Source organism: Cervus elaphus, chromosome 19, assembly GCF_910594005.1.
Source record: "Cervus elaphus chromosome 19, mCerEla1.1, whole genome shotgun sequence".
NCBI classification, from domain to species: domain Eukaryota; kingdom Metazoa; phylum Chordata; class Mammalia; order Artiodactyla; family Cervidae; genus Cervus; species Cervus elaphus.
Genome location: NC_057833.1, coordinates 60,955,855 through 60,975,026, shown reverse-complemented (window position 1 = coordinate 60,975,026; position 19,172 = coordinate 60,955,855). Strand labels below are relative to the sequence as shown.

General features: G+C 36.6%; 1 protein-coding gene across 1 annotated transcript in view; it reads right to left on the bottom strand.

Moving 5' to 3' along the window:
* Nucleotides 1-19,172, bottom strand: part of ATG3 (autophagy related 3) — a 34,243-nt gene that overhangs the window by 12,848 nt on the left and 2,223 nt on the right. Inside the window, exons 2-5 of the mRNA XM_043873832.1 lie at nt 17,025-17,066; nt 13,132-13,181; nt 10,220-10,290; nt 461-568 (exon numbers count right to left, since the gene is read on the bottom strand). Of these exons, the coding sequence (XP_043729767.1) occupies nt 461-568; nt 10,220-10,290; nt 13,132-13,181; nt 17,025-17,066 (271 nt within the window). The remainder of the gene's footprint in view (nt 1-460; nt 569-10,219; nt 10,291-13,131; nt 13,182-17,024; nt 17,067-19,172) is intronic.

Genomic DNA, 19,172 nt, shown 5'->3' with positions numbered 1-19,172 from the left:
TTCTCTAAGCCTTGACATAACAATATTTCAACTCATTAAGGAACAAGAAAGCTTCAAATCAAGGAACTCAAGTCCTGAATCTGTTTCTGAATCATCTAAGGAAACAGATGGCAGTGTCCTTTACTCAGAGCAGAGGAAAAATGAACTTAAAGAGGTACTTTTTCCTGTGCAGATTATTTAGACCTCTGACTACTGCAGTGAATCTCAACTGAGAGCAATAATTTTGCCTTCATGGTATATTTGGCAGTGTGTAGTGGCAAGTAGTACAGTACTATAAAATGTGGTACACTCCAAGGGCATTTTTTCCTAATTTGTTCTCTAGCTTCTTTTCAGGTAAAAATCTTCTGGTACAAAACTATGCCTTGTGTTGCTTTCTTTATTTTTTAAATCAAGGCTGCTATAAAAGATGGCAAAAGAGTTTAAAACAAATTAAACACATGCCATTCTATTCTCCTCTTACCTGTATTATGATAAGTATCTACCCATCCCCCATCACCATCATCTTCTTCAATGATAGCTTCCAATTCATCTGAATATTCCATCTGTTTACACCGCTTGTAGCACGGAACTATAAAGAAATGGCAAGGGCAGTTACTAGAATATATTCTGCTTCCTGTAAATCCATTTTAAAAAGAGAAGGTTTATTTCATAAAATATATTCCTACCACCAAAATATTAAGTGAATATTATAATATTTTATTTCTAATAAGAGTATTTAAGAGTTACACTCAACCCATAGACACATAATTATTTGATGATACTTATCTTTCCCTAAATAGCTTTGTGAGAAGACAAGTAGAAAGGCTCTACTGAGAGTGTTCAAAGTATTCTCTACCTTTATGATCTGTGATCAGCAAACCTGAAGTCAGAGGTGACACTGTTCAACCTCAGGCTAATGAGTAACATATAATTTTAGTGGCTTTACTCTCAGAACATGGAGGCACTACCTGTCATACTCGGAGGTGGTAGAGGTGACCTCTGGTTTAGAATGTTAAAGTAACTTTCAATATGAGCTTCTAATTTGTATTTAAGCTTCAGCTATTAATAATAGATAAGCCAGTGTAAAGTTCACTAATCTGCTAAACTTTACTCTCTTACACAAACTGGTGCCAAGTTCTTCATATAGCATATGCTTCGATCAACAGGTACTATTCATATAAGCCTAAAACTGAAAAATTATAAGGTAAAAACATTACGATGTGGGGGTCAACAAAATGCTATTAATCTCTTGATTTTTTTTAAAAACAAGCAAGATAGACATGACCAATCCCATCAAAAACTATACTGTAGGAAATAAAAAACTGATGTTTTATACGTTTTCCCTTTCCTATAATGAGTAGAACACAAATCAATGTATTGTTATGTCATTAGCCTGTGACTATAACAAACTTTTGATGGTTGTTTTCAAAGTAGCTTCATAATAACCTCATTAACTTCATAAATACTTGTTTCAGAAACACGTTTGTGCCTACAGGTAATCTTTCAGTGACACAGTGGATAATAAAAACCTCTAGCTTTGAGATTTTAGATATCAAAGGTAGTATCAATTATACCTTCCATGAAAAATTTAGGTTTAAAAAAGACTGATATTAAGTAGCTGAAAAGATTATAATTATGAAGTCCATTTAAAAGGTCCAACAAGGGGACTTCCTTGGCAGTCCTGCTGGTATAATGACTCTGCACTGCCACTGGAGGGGGCACAGATTCAATCTCTGGCCAAGGAACTAAGATCCTGTACGCCACTGCAGTCAGTGCAGCAAAAAAAAAAAAACAAAAAAAGCCCAATAAGAAGTCCAATTTTGCTTAGAGCCTCATCATAAACCTACACTTTTTTTTGGCAAAAAGGAATAACAAAATGGAAGGAGATAAAATCAATTATGGAAAAAAATAGTCTACCATAGAAAATCCATAGGAAAAAAAAACTTTACCATAGGGAAAGGCTACCCACTCCAGTATTCTGGCCTGGAGAATTCCATGGACTGTCCATGAAGTCACAGAGTCGGACATGACTGAATGACTTTCACTTTCATATAAAATTCAGAATTTCATTAAATTTCCAAGTTTCTATCTGAGAGAAGCTAGAAGTACAGCTTTAAGCAAAAATTAAGATCAGTAAGGAGGAGGAACAAGATGGCGGAGTAGTAGATGGATGTGAAATACATCTCTCTCCACGGATACATCAGGAATACACCTTCAGACATAAAAGTGCTTTTCTTTCAGGGAGCAAGGGCCTTTTAATTTCATGGCTGCAGTCATCATCTGCAGTGATTTTGGAGCCATTTAGGCTGCCACAAATCAGCTGTTTCCCTTTTAGCCTTAAATGTTTCTCCTCTGACTCAGACGCTCGAATGTGGGGATCAGACCCCTGCTTCAGTTCCCCCACTCACCAAGGGCAAAGGATGAGATGGTTGGATGGCACCACTGACTCAATGGACATGAGTTTAAATAAACTCTGGGAGTTGGTGATGGACAGGGAGGCCTGGTGTGTTGCAGTCCGTGGAGTTGCAAAGAGTCGACGACTGAGCAACTGGACCGACTGACTGAAATGAAATGAGAATCAGGTAGTCCTTGCCGCTGCCATACATACCCTAGATGGCGCAGTGGCTGGGAGCTGGAGTTTAGGGATTGTGGAGCAATCCCAGGGCAAGGACTGCTGTTGACTGCGGAGAGATGGATTGAGGGGATGTGAAGGAGGACACTGTGGTGGGAAACGCCGGTGGAGGAAAGCCAGGCAGCCAAGGAAGTAAGGCAATACGGCTGAGTCATGTGTAGGGGGTGGAGCCATAACCATAACCTCTCTCCCCTGACACGCCAGCATCAGCAGCTGAACAAGAGAGGCTGGCCCATCAAATGCCTGATGCACTGAATTACAGAGTAGGACCCCACCCACGGTGCCCCTTTAAGTGCCTGAGGCACTGATCTACAGAGTAGGATCCCAAGCAGGGGGCCCCTCTATGCGCCTGATGCTCTGAACAACAGATAAGCACCCCACACAAGGGAGCCCTGTAAGTGCCTGAACGGGCAGAGCTACTACGGAGAAAGACTGGCCAAATAGGCCTTCTGATCGCCAGCTACAAGAGGCTCAAAAAAACTCTGATAAGGCCATAACTCCTGCAGCAGAAGTAGTCCGTGTCCTTGCACAGTTGGCACTGCCAGGGTCCCCGCAAGCCAAGCAGCTGCGCTATCTTCACGCTCAACTCTCACTGGCGCAGAGCTGCCTGAGGCAAAAAAAAATTCTTCCATCTATGCACACAGGGTTGCTTAGGTTGTGTCGAACTCTTTGTGACCCTGTGGACTGTGGCCTTCTTTGTCAGGAAGGGGGGTTCTCCAGGCAAGAATACTGGAGCATATTGGCCAATGCTGCTGCTGCTGCTAAGTTGCTTCAGTTGTGTCCGACTCTGTGCGACCCCATAGATAACAGCCCACAATGCTCCTCTGTGCCTGGGATTCTCCAGGTAAGACTACTGGAGTGGGTTGCCATTTCTTTCTTCAATGCATGCATGCTACATCGCTTCAGTCGTGTCTGACTCTGTGCAACCCCATGGAGAGCAGCCCACCAGGCTCCTCTGTCCACGGAATTCTCCAGGCAAGAATATTAAGAGTGCGTTGCCATTTCCTTCTCCAATATTGGCCAATACTGGTTGCCAAACCCTTCTAGAGCACTGTATTTCCTGCTGCCCGAGACCCCAACTCCTCTGAATACTTGGTGCTGCAACTCAAGCAGCTGCACCACCTCCACCTGGCCCTCACAGAGGCAAACCCAGGTCCTCCAAGGCAGCCTCAGGAGCAAACCCCAGTGGAAAACCCATATCCAGAGGTGGAAATAAAACCACAATTGAAACCCAGGGGCAGTGTACTAAGGAAAAAGACCCAAAAACCCTCCTACCAGCTGTACAAGCAGCAGATTAAATCCATACAATCAACTAGGCAGATTTTGAGTCTGTGGAAGGTCATTGAGAGCTCCCACAAAAGGAAATGCACTAGTTCTGATAGCTGTGGACATCTGGAGGCAAGAACATGGGGAAGGACCAGATTAAAATCTGAGCTACCCTCACAGCAGGTCCAGAGATCAGCACAGTGTTAGAGGGCATCCTAGGGAGGTGAAGTGAACTGCGACTCCCAGTGAGGGAAAGGACTCTGACAGCAGTGATTCAAGAAAAACATTTTTTCTTATGTTTTGACTGGTTCTGTAGATTCTCCTGGATTTCCCCCCCACCCCTTTGTTGTAGTTGTCAATTTTATTGGCACTATGAAATCTAACTAAGCTTTTGAGCTTTTTTTTTTTTTTTTTTACCTCAGTCACATTTTTTATTGCTGTTATAAACCTCCGCCTCTATATTGAGCTTTTGCAGTTCAGGGGAGTTCTTTTTTAATTTTAATTTTTTAAACCTATTATTATCTTTCTATATTTATTTCTCCATTTGCTTTTCCTACTGTTCTTTTCCCCTTGCAGTTAACCTTTTATATAAATCTTCTTTATCTATCTCTATTTAACTTTGCACATCTATTCTTTCTTTCTTTTCCTTCTTTACTTTAGTCTCAACATATTTGTTAGTTTTATTTTCATTGCTTTCTACCCTAATTGGCACCTTGCTTTAGTTTTGTTTTCCAGTTTGTGCTTTATAATTTTGTTCTGGTAGACATAATTTTAGGTTCCCTTTATTCACCAGGTCAATCTATTCTACTTTATTTTTGTTGGACTGTTTTGATTTTGCTTATGGGTGTATATGTATATGTGTATATTCAGTCACACTTTTAATAGTCATTATAAACCTCTGCCTCTACATTGGGCCTTTGAAGTTCTGTGGAATTATCCTTTCCTTCCTTTTCTCTTTCTTCTTCCATGTTTTTTTTCTCTATTTCATAATTTAAATTTTCTTAAATCTATTATACTTTTCTACTTCTCTTCCTTTGTTTGCCTTTCCTACTGTTCTTTTCCCCTTGCAGTTAATCTTCAATATATACAAATCATCTTCATCTACCTCTATTTAACATTGCATAGCTACTCTTTCTTTCCTTTCCTCTCAACATATTTGCTACTATTATTTTCATTGCTTTATTCCCCAACTGGCACCTTGTTTTAGTTTTGTTTTCCAGTTTGTGCTTTAGTGAAGTTGTTCTTAACTGGTAAATATAATCTTTGATTTCCCATGTTCGCTGGGTCAATCTACTGTACTTTATTTTGTTGGACTGTTTTGACTTTGCTCATGGGTATATATGTATATGTGTATATATATTCCATTATTTTAAGTATTATTTCCCTGATTTTATAACTGCCATTTGTCTGGGGTTCATCTTTGGTTTCTCATTTTGGATATTTGTTTAATCTCACTTAATGCCGTAAGAAACCACTTGTGGAATCTTTGATCCTGACCAGAGATCAAGTCCTGAGCCTTTGGAGTGGGAGCACTGACTCCAAGACCCTGGATTACCAGAGAACTAACCCTAGGGAGTATCAAATAGTGAAAACTCCCACAAAGGAAATTACCTGAATACAAGACCCAGCATCACCCAACCACCCTGTATAGGATGCCTCATCTAAATAAAACAAAAATACAGTCATCAGCAGACAGGATTATCACCTCACTCAGCCTTGCCCATAAGAGGAATAACAAATGAACAAACAAAAATTCAGCACAAATCTCACCCTTAAACAAACCACTAGACCAACCTTAGAGGGCAGAAACCAAAAGGAAGAAAGAATTCAACCTTGAAGCATGGGAAAAAGAGACCTCAAACACAATAAGTTAAAAAAAAAAAAAGCAGAGAAATGCTACACAAATGAAGGAACAAACTAGAAACACTGAAGTCCAAATAAATGAGGAAATAGGCAAACTAACTGGAAAAGAATTCAGAATACTGATAGTGAGATGATCAAAACCTTGGAAACAAAATGGAGAAAACACAAGAATCAACTAACAAAGACCCAGAATCAAAGAAGACACATACAGAGACAAACAACACAGTAACTGAAATTGAAAACACTCTAGAAGGAATCAATGGCAGAATATCTGAAGCAGAAGAACGAAACAGTGAGCTGGACGATAAAATGGTGGAAATAATTTCTGAAGAGCAAAATAAAATAGAAAGAATGAAAAGAACTGAGGACAGTCTCAGAGACCTCTGGGACCATATCACACATACCAACATTCAAATTACAGGGGTCCCAGAAGAAGAGAAAAAAGGTATGGGAAATTTTTTGAAGAGATTATAGTTGAAAATTTTCCCAACATGGAAAAGGAAATAGTCAATCAAGTCCAAGAGGCACAAAGAATCCCATACAGGATAAACCCAAGGAGAAACACGCCAAGACACATACTAATCAAACTAACAAAGACCAGACGCAAAGAAAGAATATTAAAAGCAGCAAGGAAGAAGCAACAAGTAACATACAAGGGAAACCCCATACGCTTAACAGCTGATCTTTCCACAGAAACTACAGGCCAGAAGGAATGGCAGGATATATTTAAAGTAATGAAAGGGAAAAATCTACAACCAAGATTACTGTACCCGGCAAGGATATCATTCAAAATTGATGGAGAAATAAAAAATTTTTCAGACAAACAAAAGTTAAGAGAATTCAGTACCAACAAACCAGCTTTACAACAAATGTTAAACGAATTTATACAGTCAAGGAACACAAGAGAAGAAAAAAGATCTACAAGATCAACCCCAAACAATTAAGAAAATGGCAACAGGAACATACTTATCAATAATTACTTTAAATGTAAATGGATTAAATGCTCCAACCAAAAGACAGACTGGCTGAATGGATACAAAAGCAAGACCCATATACAGGCTGTCTACAAGAAACCCACTTCAGACCTAAGGACACATATAGACTGAAAGTGAGAGAATGGAAAAATATATTCCATGCAAATGGGAAGTAAAAGAAAGCTGGAGTAGCCATCCTCATATCAGACAAAATAAACCTTAAAAATAGAGATAAGGAAGGACACTACATAATAATCAAGGGATCAATCCAAGAGGAAGACATAACAATTGTAAAAATCTATGCACCCAACACAGGAGCACCTCAATACGTAAAACAAACACTAACAAACATAAAAGGAGAAATTGACAGTAACACAATAATAACAGGAGACTTTTTTTTTTTTTTTAACAGGAGACTTTTAACAGTCCACTCACACCAATGGACAGATCATTAAAACAGAAAACTAATAAGGAAACACAAGTCTTAAATAGTACATTAGATGAGATGGACCTCATTGATATCTTCAGGACATTCCATCCAAATGCAGAAGAATACACCTTCTTCTCAAGTGCACATGGAACATTCTCCAGGATAGACCACATCTTGGGTCACAAATCATACCTCAGTAAATTTAAGAAAACTGAAATCGTATCAAGCATCTTCTCCGACCACAGTGCTATGAAACTAGATATCAATTACAAGAAAAAAGTGTAAGAAACACAAACACATGGAGATTAAGCAACACATTTCTAAATAACCAACAGGTTCCTGAAGAAATCAAAAGGGAAATCAAAATATTTCTAGAAACAAATGACAATGAAAACACAACTCAAAACCTATGGGATGCAGCAAAAGCAGTTCTAAGAGGGAAGTTTATAGCAATACAATCTTACCTCAAGAAACAAGAAAAAAATCAGACAACCTAACTTTACACCTAAAACAACTGAAAACAGAAGAACATAAAAACCCCAAAATTAGTAGAAGGAAAGAAATCATTAAGATCCCAGCAGATATAAATGACAAAGAAATGAAAGAAACAGTACTAAAGATTAATAAAACTAAAAGCTGGTTCTTTGAGAAGATAAACAAAATTGACAAACCTTTAGCCAGACTCATCAAGAACAAAAGACAGAAGAATCAAATCAACAAAATCAGAAATGAAAAAGGAGAGGTTACAAGAGACAATGCAGAAACACAAAAGATTATGAGAGACTATTATGAACTACATGGCAATAAAATGGATAACCTGGAAGATATGGGCAGATTCTTGGAAAAGTTCAATCTTCTAAGACTGAACGAGGAAGAAATAGAAATTATCAACAACCCAATTGCAAGCACTGAAATTGAAGCTGTGATAAAAAAAAACTCACAAAAAACAAAAGCCCAGGACCAGATGGCTTCACAGGAGAATTCCATCAAACATTTAGAGAAGAGCTAATGCCTATCCTTCTAAAACTCTTCCAAAAAACTGCAGAGGAAGGAACACTTCCAAACTCACTCTACAGGGCCACCATCACCCTGATACCAAAACCAGGCAGACAACACAAAAAAAGAAAACTACAGGCCGGTATCACTGATGAACACAGATGCAAAAATCTTCAACAAAATTTTAGCAAACAGAATTCAGCAACACATCAAAAAGTTCATACACACCATAATCAAGTTGGGTTTATTTCAGGGATGCAAGGATTCTTCAATATATGCAAATCAGTAAATGTGATAGACCATATTAACAAATTGAAAGATAAAAACCATATGATCATCTCAATAGATGCAGAAAAAGCCTTTGACAAAACTCAGCACCCATTTATGATTAAAACTTTTCAAAAAATGGGCACAGAAGGAACCTACCTCAACACAGTAAAGGCCATATATGATAAGCCTACACCAAACATTATTATCAATGGTGAGAAACTGAAAGCATTCCCCCTAAGATCAGGAACGAGATAAAGGTGCCCACTTTCATCACTACTATTCAACATAGTTCTGGAATTCCTAGCTAAAGCAGTCAGAGAAGGAAAAGAAATAAAAGGAATCCAGATCAGAAAAGAAGTAAAGCTCTCACTGTTTGCAGATGACATGATACTATACATAGAAAACCCTAAAGACAGTATCAAAAAATTACTAGAGCTCATCAGTGAATTTGATAAAGGTGCAGGGTACGAAATCAATACACAGAAATTATTTGCATTTCTATATACTAACAATGAAAAATCAGAAAGAGAAATTAAGGAATCAATCCCATTCACCACCGCAACAAAAAGAATTAAATATTTAGGAATAAACCTACCTAAGGAGACAAAAGAAAGGTACAGAGAAAATTATAAGACGTTGATGAAAACAAAGAACCCAATCAAAAAGTGGGAAAAAGACCTAAACAGACGTTTCTCCAAAGAAGATATACAGATGGCTAACAAACACATGAAAAGATGCTCAACATCACTCATTATTAGAGAAATGTAAATCAAAACCACAATGAGATATATCCTCACACCAGTCAGAATGGCCATCATCAAAAAGTCTACAAACAGTAAATGCTGGAGAGGGTGAGGAGAAAAGGGAATGCTCTTTCACTGCTGGTGGGAATGTAAACTAATACAGTCACTATGGAAGACAGTGTGGAGATTCCTTAAAAAACTAGGAATAAAACCACCATATGACCCAGCAATCCCACTCCTAGGCATATACCAAGGAAACCAGGGTTGAAAAAGACACGTGTCCCATTGTTCACTGCAGCACTATTTACAATAGTTAGAACATGGAAGCAACCTAGATGCACATCGACAGATGAATGGATAAAGTTGTGGTACATATACACAATGGGAGATTACTCAACCGTAAAAAGGAATGCATTTGAGTCAGTTTTGATGAGGTGGGTGAACCTAGAAACTATTATACAGAGTGTAGTGAGTCAGAAAGAGAAAGATAAGTATATTCTAACACACATATACGGAATCTAGAAAAATGGTTCTGAAGAAATTATTTACAGGGCAGCAATGGAGAAACAGACATAGAGAATAGATTTATGGACATGGGGAGAGGGGAGGAGAGGGTGAGATGTATGGAAAGAGAAGGTGAGATGTGTATGGTTACATACACATAACCATATGTAAAACAGATAGTGAAAGAAAGTGAAGTCGCTCAATTGTGTCCAACTCTTGGCAGCCCTGTGGACTGTAGCCCACCAGGCTCCTCTGTCCATGGGATTCTCCAGGCAAGAATACTGGAGTGGGTTGCCATTTCCTAGTGGGAATTTGCTGTATGGCTCAGGAAACTCAAACAGGGGCTCTGTATCAACCTAGAGTGGTGGGATGGTGAGAGAGATGGGAGGGAGGTTCAAAAGGGAAGGGATGTATGTATACCTATGGCTGATTCATGTTGCGGTTTAACAGAAAACAACAAAATTCTGTAAAACAATTATCCTTCAATAAAAAAGTAAATTAAAAAAAGCTCAGTAAGTACTAAGGTTTTTTTTTTTTAATATATATACAACATAATTCTTACCATTTTTGGTGACCAAAAATTGTTTGCCTGATGGTAGGTAAGCCTTCACTTTCAATTCTTCCCCTGTAGCCCTTTAAAAAGAGTGAAAAGCACCAAAATACAAAAAAAAAATATTTTAAAAGGCAAAAACAGAAGATATCACATGTTAATCTCAACATCACACAACCCACACCCCTGAGAAAACTATTTTAGGATTGCTTTGGGAAGGATCCAAAAAGTGATGTATGTTGGGGCAATGAAGAGCATAGCAATAATATAAGCGAAATGTACTAACAGACTGCAGACAGACCAAAAGAATTTAGATTAAATTAAAAAAAGAATAATATGGAACTGTATTAAGCAAGTATTATGTCTTCCTTGAAACAAAAATAATCTGAACCAGATTTTTAAAGTAGGGCTGATCGTAAGACCAAGAGGAGGCAGAAAAATAGCTGTATATTGCATAACTAAGTAGGTAGTTGACAAGATTCACATTCCTACTACTATATTAAAACTGGAACTCAGAGATAAGATGCTTTGAATCACCCGATGATAATGCTGAGAATAATAATGACAGAAATAAACAATAAAACCTTTTATTGAGTGCTTCCTGGTAGCTCAGTTGGTAAAGAATCTGCCTGCAGTGCAAAAGACCCAGGTTTGATCCCTGGGTTAGGAAGATCCCTTGGAGAAGGAAATGCCAACCCACTCCACTATCCTTGCCTGGAAAATCCCATGGAGAGAGGAGCCTGGTGGGCTGCAGTTCATAGGATTGCAAATAGTCCAGCAGGACTGAGCAACTAACGCTTTCACTTTCTATTAAGTACAGGATCTAGAACTCCAATATGCATTATTTTCATATAATCCCCAGAAATCTAAGAAGTGAATAATATTAATAGCCCCAGTTTATACAAAACAAAAGCTTAAAGAAGTCACATTGCCCACAGTCACAAAACCAGAAGGTATAAAGAAGTCAAGTTACTCTGGGGTTCCTGCTCTTGAATACCGCGCCCTCTGTGGGTCAGAGCCAGGTATAACATCTCTGATTTGGGGGGCTACTCTGGAATATCCCACTAAGAAATTTCTTCTGAGTTGACTCTTCCTAGAACTGGTCACAGCTGGGGTGGCATGTGGTATCTGTCACAAATATAAATGATTTGGAGTTCTGTTGCCTTAAGCTTCCATCTAAACTTCAAACCATAGATTTGAGCATATGATAAAGCCAGGAAATGCCCCAAAACCATGTCAGCTTCTAGGATTTTTTAGACCATTCCCAAGTGTCAAACTCAACAATGAAATGGTAATGCCTGAAGTTCTGAGGGAAGACGATATAATACAGTCATGATGGCACCTGTAAACATGAACATATAGCACAGAAATAGTCTGCTTCTAGCACAGATTTGAAATAAATTATTCCAACAGTTCAGTCAGAAGCATAGACACTGAAGTGTGATATAACTGAGTTCTAAGTTACAATAAAATTATTTCAACCATCATAATTCATCAAGTGGGAACTATAAATACTATCTGATATACAATGATTCTGTCCATGGATACCAACCCTTAAAACAATACTATAAATTATATAATTAGACAACTAAGGACTACAACAATCAAATCTGAATAAAGAAAATGTATATCTATCACATATGTATTGAAGAAAATCCTTTAGTTCTTTTCCTACAAAATGACTATTATTTTAAATGCTATACACCTATTTGACTTGAAATATATATATTGACATACTGTAGATCAGAATGTAGCTAAATATAGTTTTAATAATTTAGAAGGTGGGAAAAAGTCTAAATCTGAGAGCTTCTATGATATGAACACAATTAAAAATATGGAACAGAAATACACACAGGAAAGACAAGACAAAAATAAATGAACCTGACATTTCAGCCTTTCTTGGTACATAGGAAACAATGTTCGAGAAGTAAGAACTATTTGGATGTGTTAAAATATAAAAATTAAAGCTAACAGAATAGGCCACAGATGAAAGAGCATTCCAACTGTGATTTTAAATAGTTTACTTAAGCTCTTTATCAATTAGTACCTTGTTAATTCTAAAATCCCTGCTCCCCAATCAAAACTCTACCTTTCAACTACAACTAAAAAAGGGTCACTGGGAAAAAAAGGATGTAACAAGTTGAACCACTCATATCCAAACAAGATAATAATTCCAAACAATTCTAGCCTAAATAAAATAGTGTGCCACTATTGGGATCAATTTTTCAGCTACTGCCAGGTGGCTTTATCATAAGTACACAAAGTAATGAAACTAAGTTTATTATTGTTCAGATATTTTAAAGATACATTATGAGAACTGCTAAATTGCTTAAATTACTTTATAATTAAAAGAAAAGTTAATGAGAAAAATAAAAATTAGAAATGTCTGTTACAGATAGATTTCCAATTAAGACTTTACTTGGTATCATGAATCTCTCAACTTTTGAGCTAAAATTCCTAAAAACGGGGAGAAACTTTTGAACCTCAAAGAAGGTCTTATGGTAAAAGAAACATGAGATTCTGAAAAATTCCTATCTATTAATGTCATAAAAAATTCAATACTTTTTAATTTGAAAAATAAGCTAATCAAAATTATTAAACTTTTAAAAATATTTTTTAAAGACCTACCACAAGAACTGACCTAGACACTAAAGAAAGGGAATACTGGCAAAGGAAGGTGCTGATCTCAAAAATGTCCATCTTTTGTGTTAGCACAGCAAAACAAACAGGTATAACATTCAATTTTTCTTTATTTATTTCACTTTGAGTAATACTGGGGCACTATTTAAAAGAACAATCTACAAGAGGAAAATTAAACTGGTTATTCTAATTTTCATGCACCAATCTATTTTGTAAACTGCCATAATCATGAAGTCACCTCATACCTTTTATGAACTTTCTATTCCTCAATCAAGAGTACTTACCATTGCCATGTTGGACAGTGGTGGACTAAGTGATCTCCAGCTGCCACAAACTATTCAAGATTTAGAAGAAATATGAAAAAAAGGAAAAAAGAAAAATTGAACATCACTGAATGTAAGGTGGCAGAATACCAAAGGGATCATCCTGTGTAATCTTGATACAAAATAATCAATTAAAATGCAAACAGCACCAACTTGCTTTACAGCCTGAAGATTTATTTTTGAACATGTATTAAAACTACAAATTTTAACACTCAAGAAAGTCCAAATTAATTTTGGTAGAGAAAATATTGAGTGCTACTAATTTTTTATTCAATTTTAATCACTGGATGAGATAATGCCAAAAGCATACAGTATCATGAAATGAATAAAAGTAATACAACAGTATTTTAAAACACCAAAACCACTTTATGGGTGAATAAAATGAAGAGAGATTCTTGCTAACAGTTGAAAACTCAATGAAGATCTTTGAAAAAATTACTAAATAAACACAGTTCTATGATGTAAGAATAGTTTATTACCTCATACTGTACAGTTTTTCTTCATTTTTTAAAAAAATTTAAGTAATATATAATTTTGAAAGCTTTTTCACACTGTTAAAGCAATGATTAATAAAAGAGAGAAATGAACTGCCAACCAATGGGGAAAAGTTAGAAGCTTTTGGATTGAATTGGAAAACAACAAGACAATTAAGAAATTGAATCCTCCTAACAAATCTTGGACTTTCTGGTCAGGTTGAATATTGTACAAGTTTTTGTTTTTCTTCAAAAATGAAAAACAGACTCAGAAAGAAATAGTTTAACCTTTTGAAAATTTCCATTATACGTGAGGATGGACTGATCTTAATTGCAAGACAGAAATTCTGCTTATTCTTAAAAGCAGAAAATGAGTCTGTTAAGCATAACTGCAGTGTCCTGACTCAAGCAATATGCACACTTTCCCAATTCTATTTCACAACAACAGCTCTAACTTAAAATCACGTAGTGTTCATATGTTTATTACATAGCAAAAAATTACATTATCTTTAATCTTCTAATGCCTTTCTGAGAAAAGTATATATATATATGTAATATCCTATTTTAATTCGAGAGTAAAACTCCTAAGAATTCTGTGAGTAACTTCTTCTAAGAAGATAGATTAACAAGATTTAATAGCATACTCCCAACAGCAACTTTACAAAATGTTTCTACTCTTTTATTTAAAGAATTTCTTGACTATTTAAAGTGATTAGGTAAAGACAAAAACCCAAATGAAAGCAATACCCTCTTCCCCAAGTTTTATGCATTTTGGGTCACTGCAACCAGATGCTACATAACAACTCTGTGGTTATCAGGAATTAATTCATCACTAACACAAAAGTATTAACAAAATGCAAGCAAAACAAAGAATTAAAAATTTTAAAATTCTTCAATGGAATTGTTTTGAGGTCACAAGACTCTAGTATTTATTCCCTAGCACCTCTGGTGATATCTATTAAAAAAATAACAAAAACTCTAGAAGGTAAGGAAAACTATAAAAGAACATAGCATCGCAATGATATTTAGTATATGGTATCTCTTGCTCTCGTGAGCGTAGCCACTATTTTTATTACGTGCTTCCTATGTTCAAATGAAAGAGTCAAATTTCTAAATTCTCAGTACTGCTTACTCTTAGTGATTAAACACTGGATAACTCTAACAAGATGGAATTAATGTTAACATTCTGATAAGCAGCTTTATTCTTCAAGCTATCCTTTAGTACTAGTACTCTACTTACTCAAGCCATATACATGTTGTACATTAAAGTATTTTTAGTCCAAAAAGTACCATATTAATGCTTGTCCCTTGTTTTAAACACAATACTTCCACATCTGTCAGTGAAAACAAAAAGACAGCTAAATGCTGACAGCCAGAAGCCCAGAAACAGTAAGAGAAAACAACTGAACAGATCAAATCAGTATAGTAGTTCCATCAAACCAGTCAATCCTAAATGAAATCAATCCTGAATATTCACTGGAAGGACTGATGCTGAAACTCCATTACTCTGGCCACCTGAGCTAAGAGCTGACTCATTGAAAAAGACCCCGATGTTGGGAAAGATAGAGGGGATGGCAGAGGATGAGATGGTTAGGTAACATCATTGACTCAATGGACATGAGTTTGAGCAAATGCTAGGAGACACTAAAGGATAGAGAAGCCTGGAATGCTGCAGTTTATGGAGTCACAAAGAGTAGGACACAACCTATTAACTGAACAACAACAAAGCGTTTTATGTCTTCTGATCTTCTTCCTCTAGGCTCATTCTAAACTAAATCCTATAATTGTGCTCTATTCTCACTCCAGGATTATGTGGTTGGTACCCAACTGAGCTAGTTTTTGCTGTGCATTTGTTTAAAAAGGGGGAAATTTATAACTCACTTCATGATACAATTAAGTGCATTGTAGGATTAGTAGCTGTTTTAAAACAGCTTAATTCTATTCAATGACCACAGGCTTGCATCTCTAACTCCAGCTATCCATTCATCAATGTCACTTTCACATAGAGGCGATAAAGCCAAAAAATACAAGAAAAACAGCATACATTCATCTCTGCTCTTTATTTTAGACACTGAGTTTTAAGACTCATGTCTAAATTATACCTGGCAGGAACATTAATACTATCCTTAAGCTCAAAACTTAGTTTTACTTGGCATTCAAGGTATTAAACTTATGATGTCTAAGGCAGACAGGTCCTTTAGAGAATGTCAAGCCAAAACTCATCTTAAAATGAGGAAACATGAGGCCTGTGCCTAGATAGCTTGATTTGTCCAAGTCAGAATAGGAGAAATAAGAGAAATGGGTCTAGAAGGCAGATCTTCCAGGTTTTGTCAGTACCACTATGTGTCTTCACTAAAAATAAAGACAATTTTAGATAAAATTGTCAGTTCAGCACACCATTCTTTGAACGTAAAAGGATTTGGACTGAACAGACTGCATCACAATTGAAAACTGAAAAATCAATTAATTCTTTGACTTCAGGTCTTGGAATTTACAACATGATCATGTAACATGGCTCATTTCAAAATGTTTCTTTCAAAACAGTGAGTTAAGTTCCATTGCCAATGACTGGTACTTTAAATGAGAGCTAAAGGTGAAGCTTAAAGAAATTATTTGCCATTCATTAATGATAAAAAAATACATGGGATATAACTGTAACTACTCATAAAACTGGAGTCCAAAAGGACTTCTGGGCCAGAATTTATTTCTCTGAATACAACAAAATAAATTATCTAAAGGAAAAAGAAAACTTTTATTACATAGGTTTGATGAATACGCAAAATGATTCCTCAAAACATAATTCTATGTTAAAAGTTCAATAAAACACAATTGGTCTATAAAAGAGCCATGAGTTTCATCATTAAGCAGATTCATTATTGTTTGGCTAGTAGAAAAAGTGAAAGAATGGTGAAAAAAATCAGTGTTAAGTATGTAGCAATAAAATATGTAAGCTGAATACTGATAGAAAACTTAATATCCAAGCATCAAGCCAAAGTTTCCAAATGGAAAGCCATGAATACTCATGTTTGGGGTAGAAAGAATCAAAACACAACAAATATCAGAGTTCAAGGCACAGCTCAATATAATACAAATATAATTGAATGATAAATGACTATAGGAATCTTTTCCATTTCTTCTCCCACCCTCATTTTTAAATAAAGAGGAACTATAGAAAAATATGAGAAATGACAAACTGAGAGGGAAGTTACATTTTCTTTTATGGGAAGTAGAAATCCTTTCAAGATTGCTAATACAGTCAACAGGATCTAATTTTACTCAAATCATGATTAAATTTCAAGATGTTTTCTTATAAAGCAAAAAAGTCACCCAGTTTTCTGTAACTGTAGAATATAACAGCTTTATAATATCTTCGATACTCACCTCTTCTGGGGTGATAACTCCTGTTTCCTTAAACTTGGATTCCTAAAGAAAGTAAAAAGAATAACAGTATTATACTATCTCTCACTTTCAATTGAAAAAACATTTGTGGGCAACTATTTGCCTGACAGTTTTCATTCCAATCCCAAAGAATGTTCAAACTACCACACAATTGCACTCATCTCACATGCTAGCAAAGTAATGCCCAAAATTCTCCAAGCCAGGCTTCAGAAATACGTGAACCGTGAACTTCCAGATGCTTAAGCTGGTTTTAGACAAGACAGAGGAACCAGAGATCAAATTGCCAACATCCGCTGGATCATCGAAAAAGCAAGAGAATTCCAGAAAAATATCTCGTCCTGCTTTACTGACTACGCCAAAGCCTTCGACTGTGTGGGTCACAATAAACTGTTGAAAATTCTGAGAGAGATGGGAATACCAGACCACCTGACCTGCCTCTTGAGAAACCTGTATGCAGGTCAGGAAGCAACAGTTAGAACTGGACATGGAACAACAGACTGGTTCCAAATAGGAAAAGGAGTACATCAAGGCTGTATATTGTCACCCTGCTTATTTAAGTTACATGCAGAGTACATCATAAGAAACGCTGGGCTGGAAGAAGCACAAGCTGGAATCAAGATTGTGGGGAGAAATATCAATAACCTCAGATATGCAGATGACATCACCCTTATGGCAGAAAGTGAAGAACTAAAAAGCTTCTTGATGAAAGTGAAAGAGGAGAGTGAAAAAGTGGGCTTAAAAGCTCAACATTCAGAAAACTAAGATCATGGCATCTGGTCCCATCACTTCATGGGAGATAGAGGGGGAAACAGTGTCAGACTTTATTTTTCTGGGCTCCAAAATCACTGCAGATGGTGACTGCAGCCATGAAATTAAAAGACGCTTACTCCTTGGAAGCAAAGTTATAACCAACTTAGATAGCATATTAAAAAGCAGAGACATTACTTTGCCACAAAGGTCCGTCTGGTCAAGGCTATGGTTTTTCCAGTGGTCATGTATGGACGTAAGAGTTGGACTGTGAAGAAAGCTGAGTGCTGAAAAATTGATGCTTTTGAACTGTGATGTTGGAGAAGACTCTTGAGAGGCCCTTGGACAGCAAGGAGATCCAGCCAGTCCATCCTAAAGGAGATCAGTCCTGGGTGTTCATTGGAAGGACTGACGCTGAAGCTGAAACTCCAGTACTTTGGCTACCTCATGCGAAGAGTTGACTCACTGGAAAAGACCCTGATGCTGGGAGGGATTGGGGGCAGGAGGAGAAGGGGATGACAGAGAATGAGATGGCTGGATGGCATCACCGCCTCAATGGACTTGAGTCTGAGTAAACTCCGGGAGTTGGTGATGGACAGGGAGGCCTGGCGTGCTGCAATTCATGGGGTCGCAAAGAGTCAGACATGACTGAGCGACTGAACTGAACTGATTTATCTGGCACCCATCTAGGTAATGGAATGTGAAAAAAAAAATAATCTGTCACTGGTACCTGACCTCAGGATTATGTAGCAGAGGAAACTGACATGAAAGTAATTAAAATACAGTGTGATCAATGCTTCATTAGAGCAAAGCTCTTTGGAAAAACATTGAAAGGTTTATACAAACACTAAACCTCAAAATAATTTTGTAAAATGACTAAATATCATTATTTTACAAGACAGCAAAAATATCTTAAGATGTTTAGACATCTTACAATTCAGCCAATGTCTCACTGAAATTGAGTAATACTAGAAACCAAACCTAGAAATCCTAAAACATTTAATACTTTCCATTATTCTCATCTCCACCAAGATAGTACACACCATACTCTCCCTAAAGTAAGGATGTTACTTACCAAATTTTTCTAAAGTTTAAGTTTTACATAAGATTTTATGGTAGAAATTTACAAAAATGAAGATCCATTTATGAACATTACTGATTAAAAAAATACCAAATTATACATACTAAGCACTATTTGAGTAATAGAGACATAGAGTGAACAAAATAGACCAAATTCATCCTTGTCTTCCTAATAAGTTTAAACTCTAGTGCAGGGAGAAAAGCCAAATGGTAATCAATACCAGGAAGAAAAATAAGGCAGAGAGGATACTAGAGGGGATGGAAAGAGAGAGATGGTTATTTCACATAGGATGGTGAAGGAAC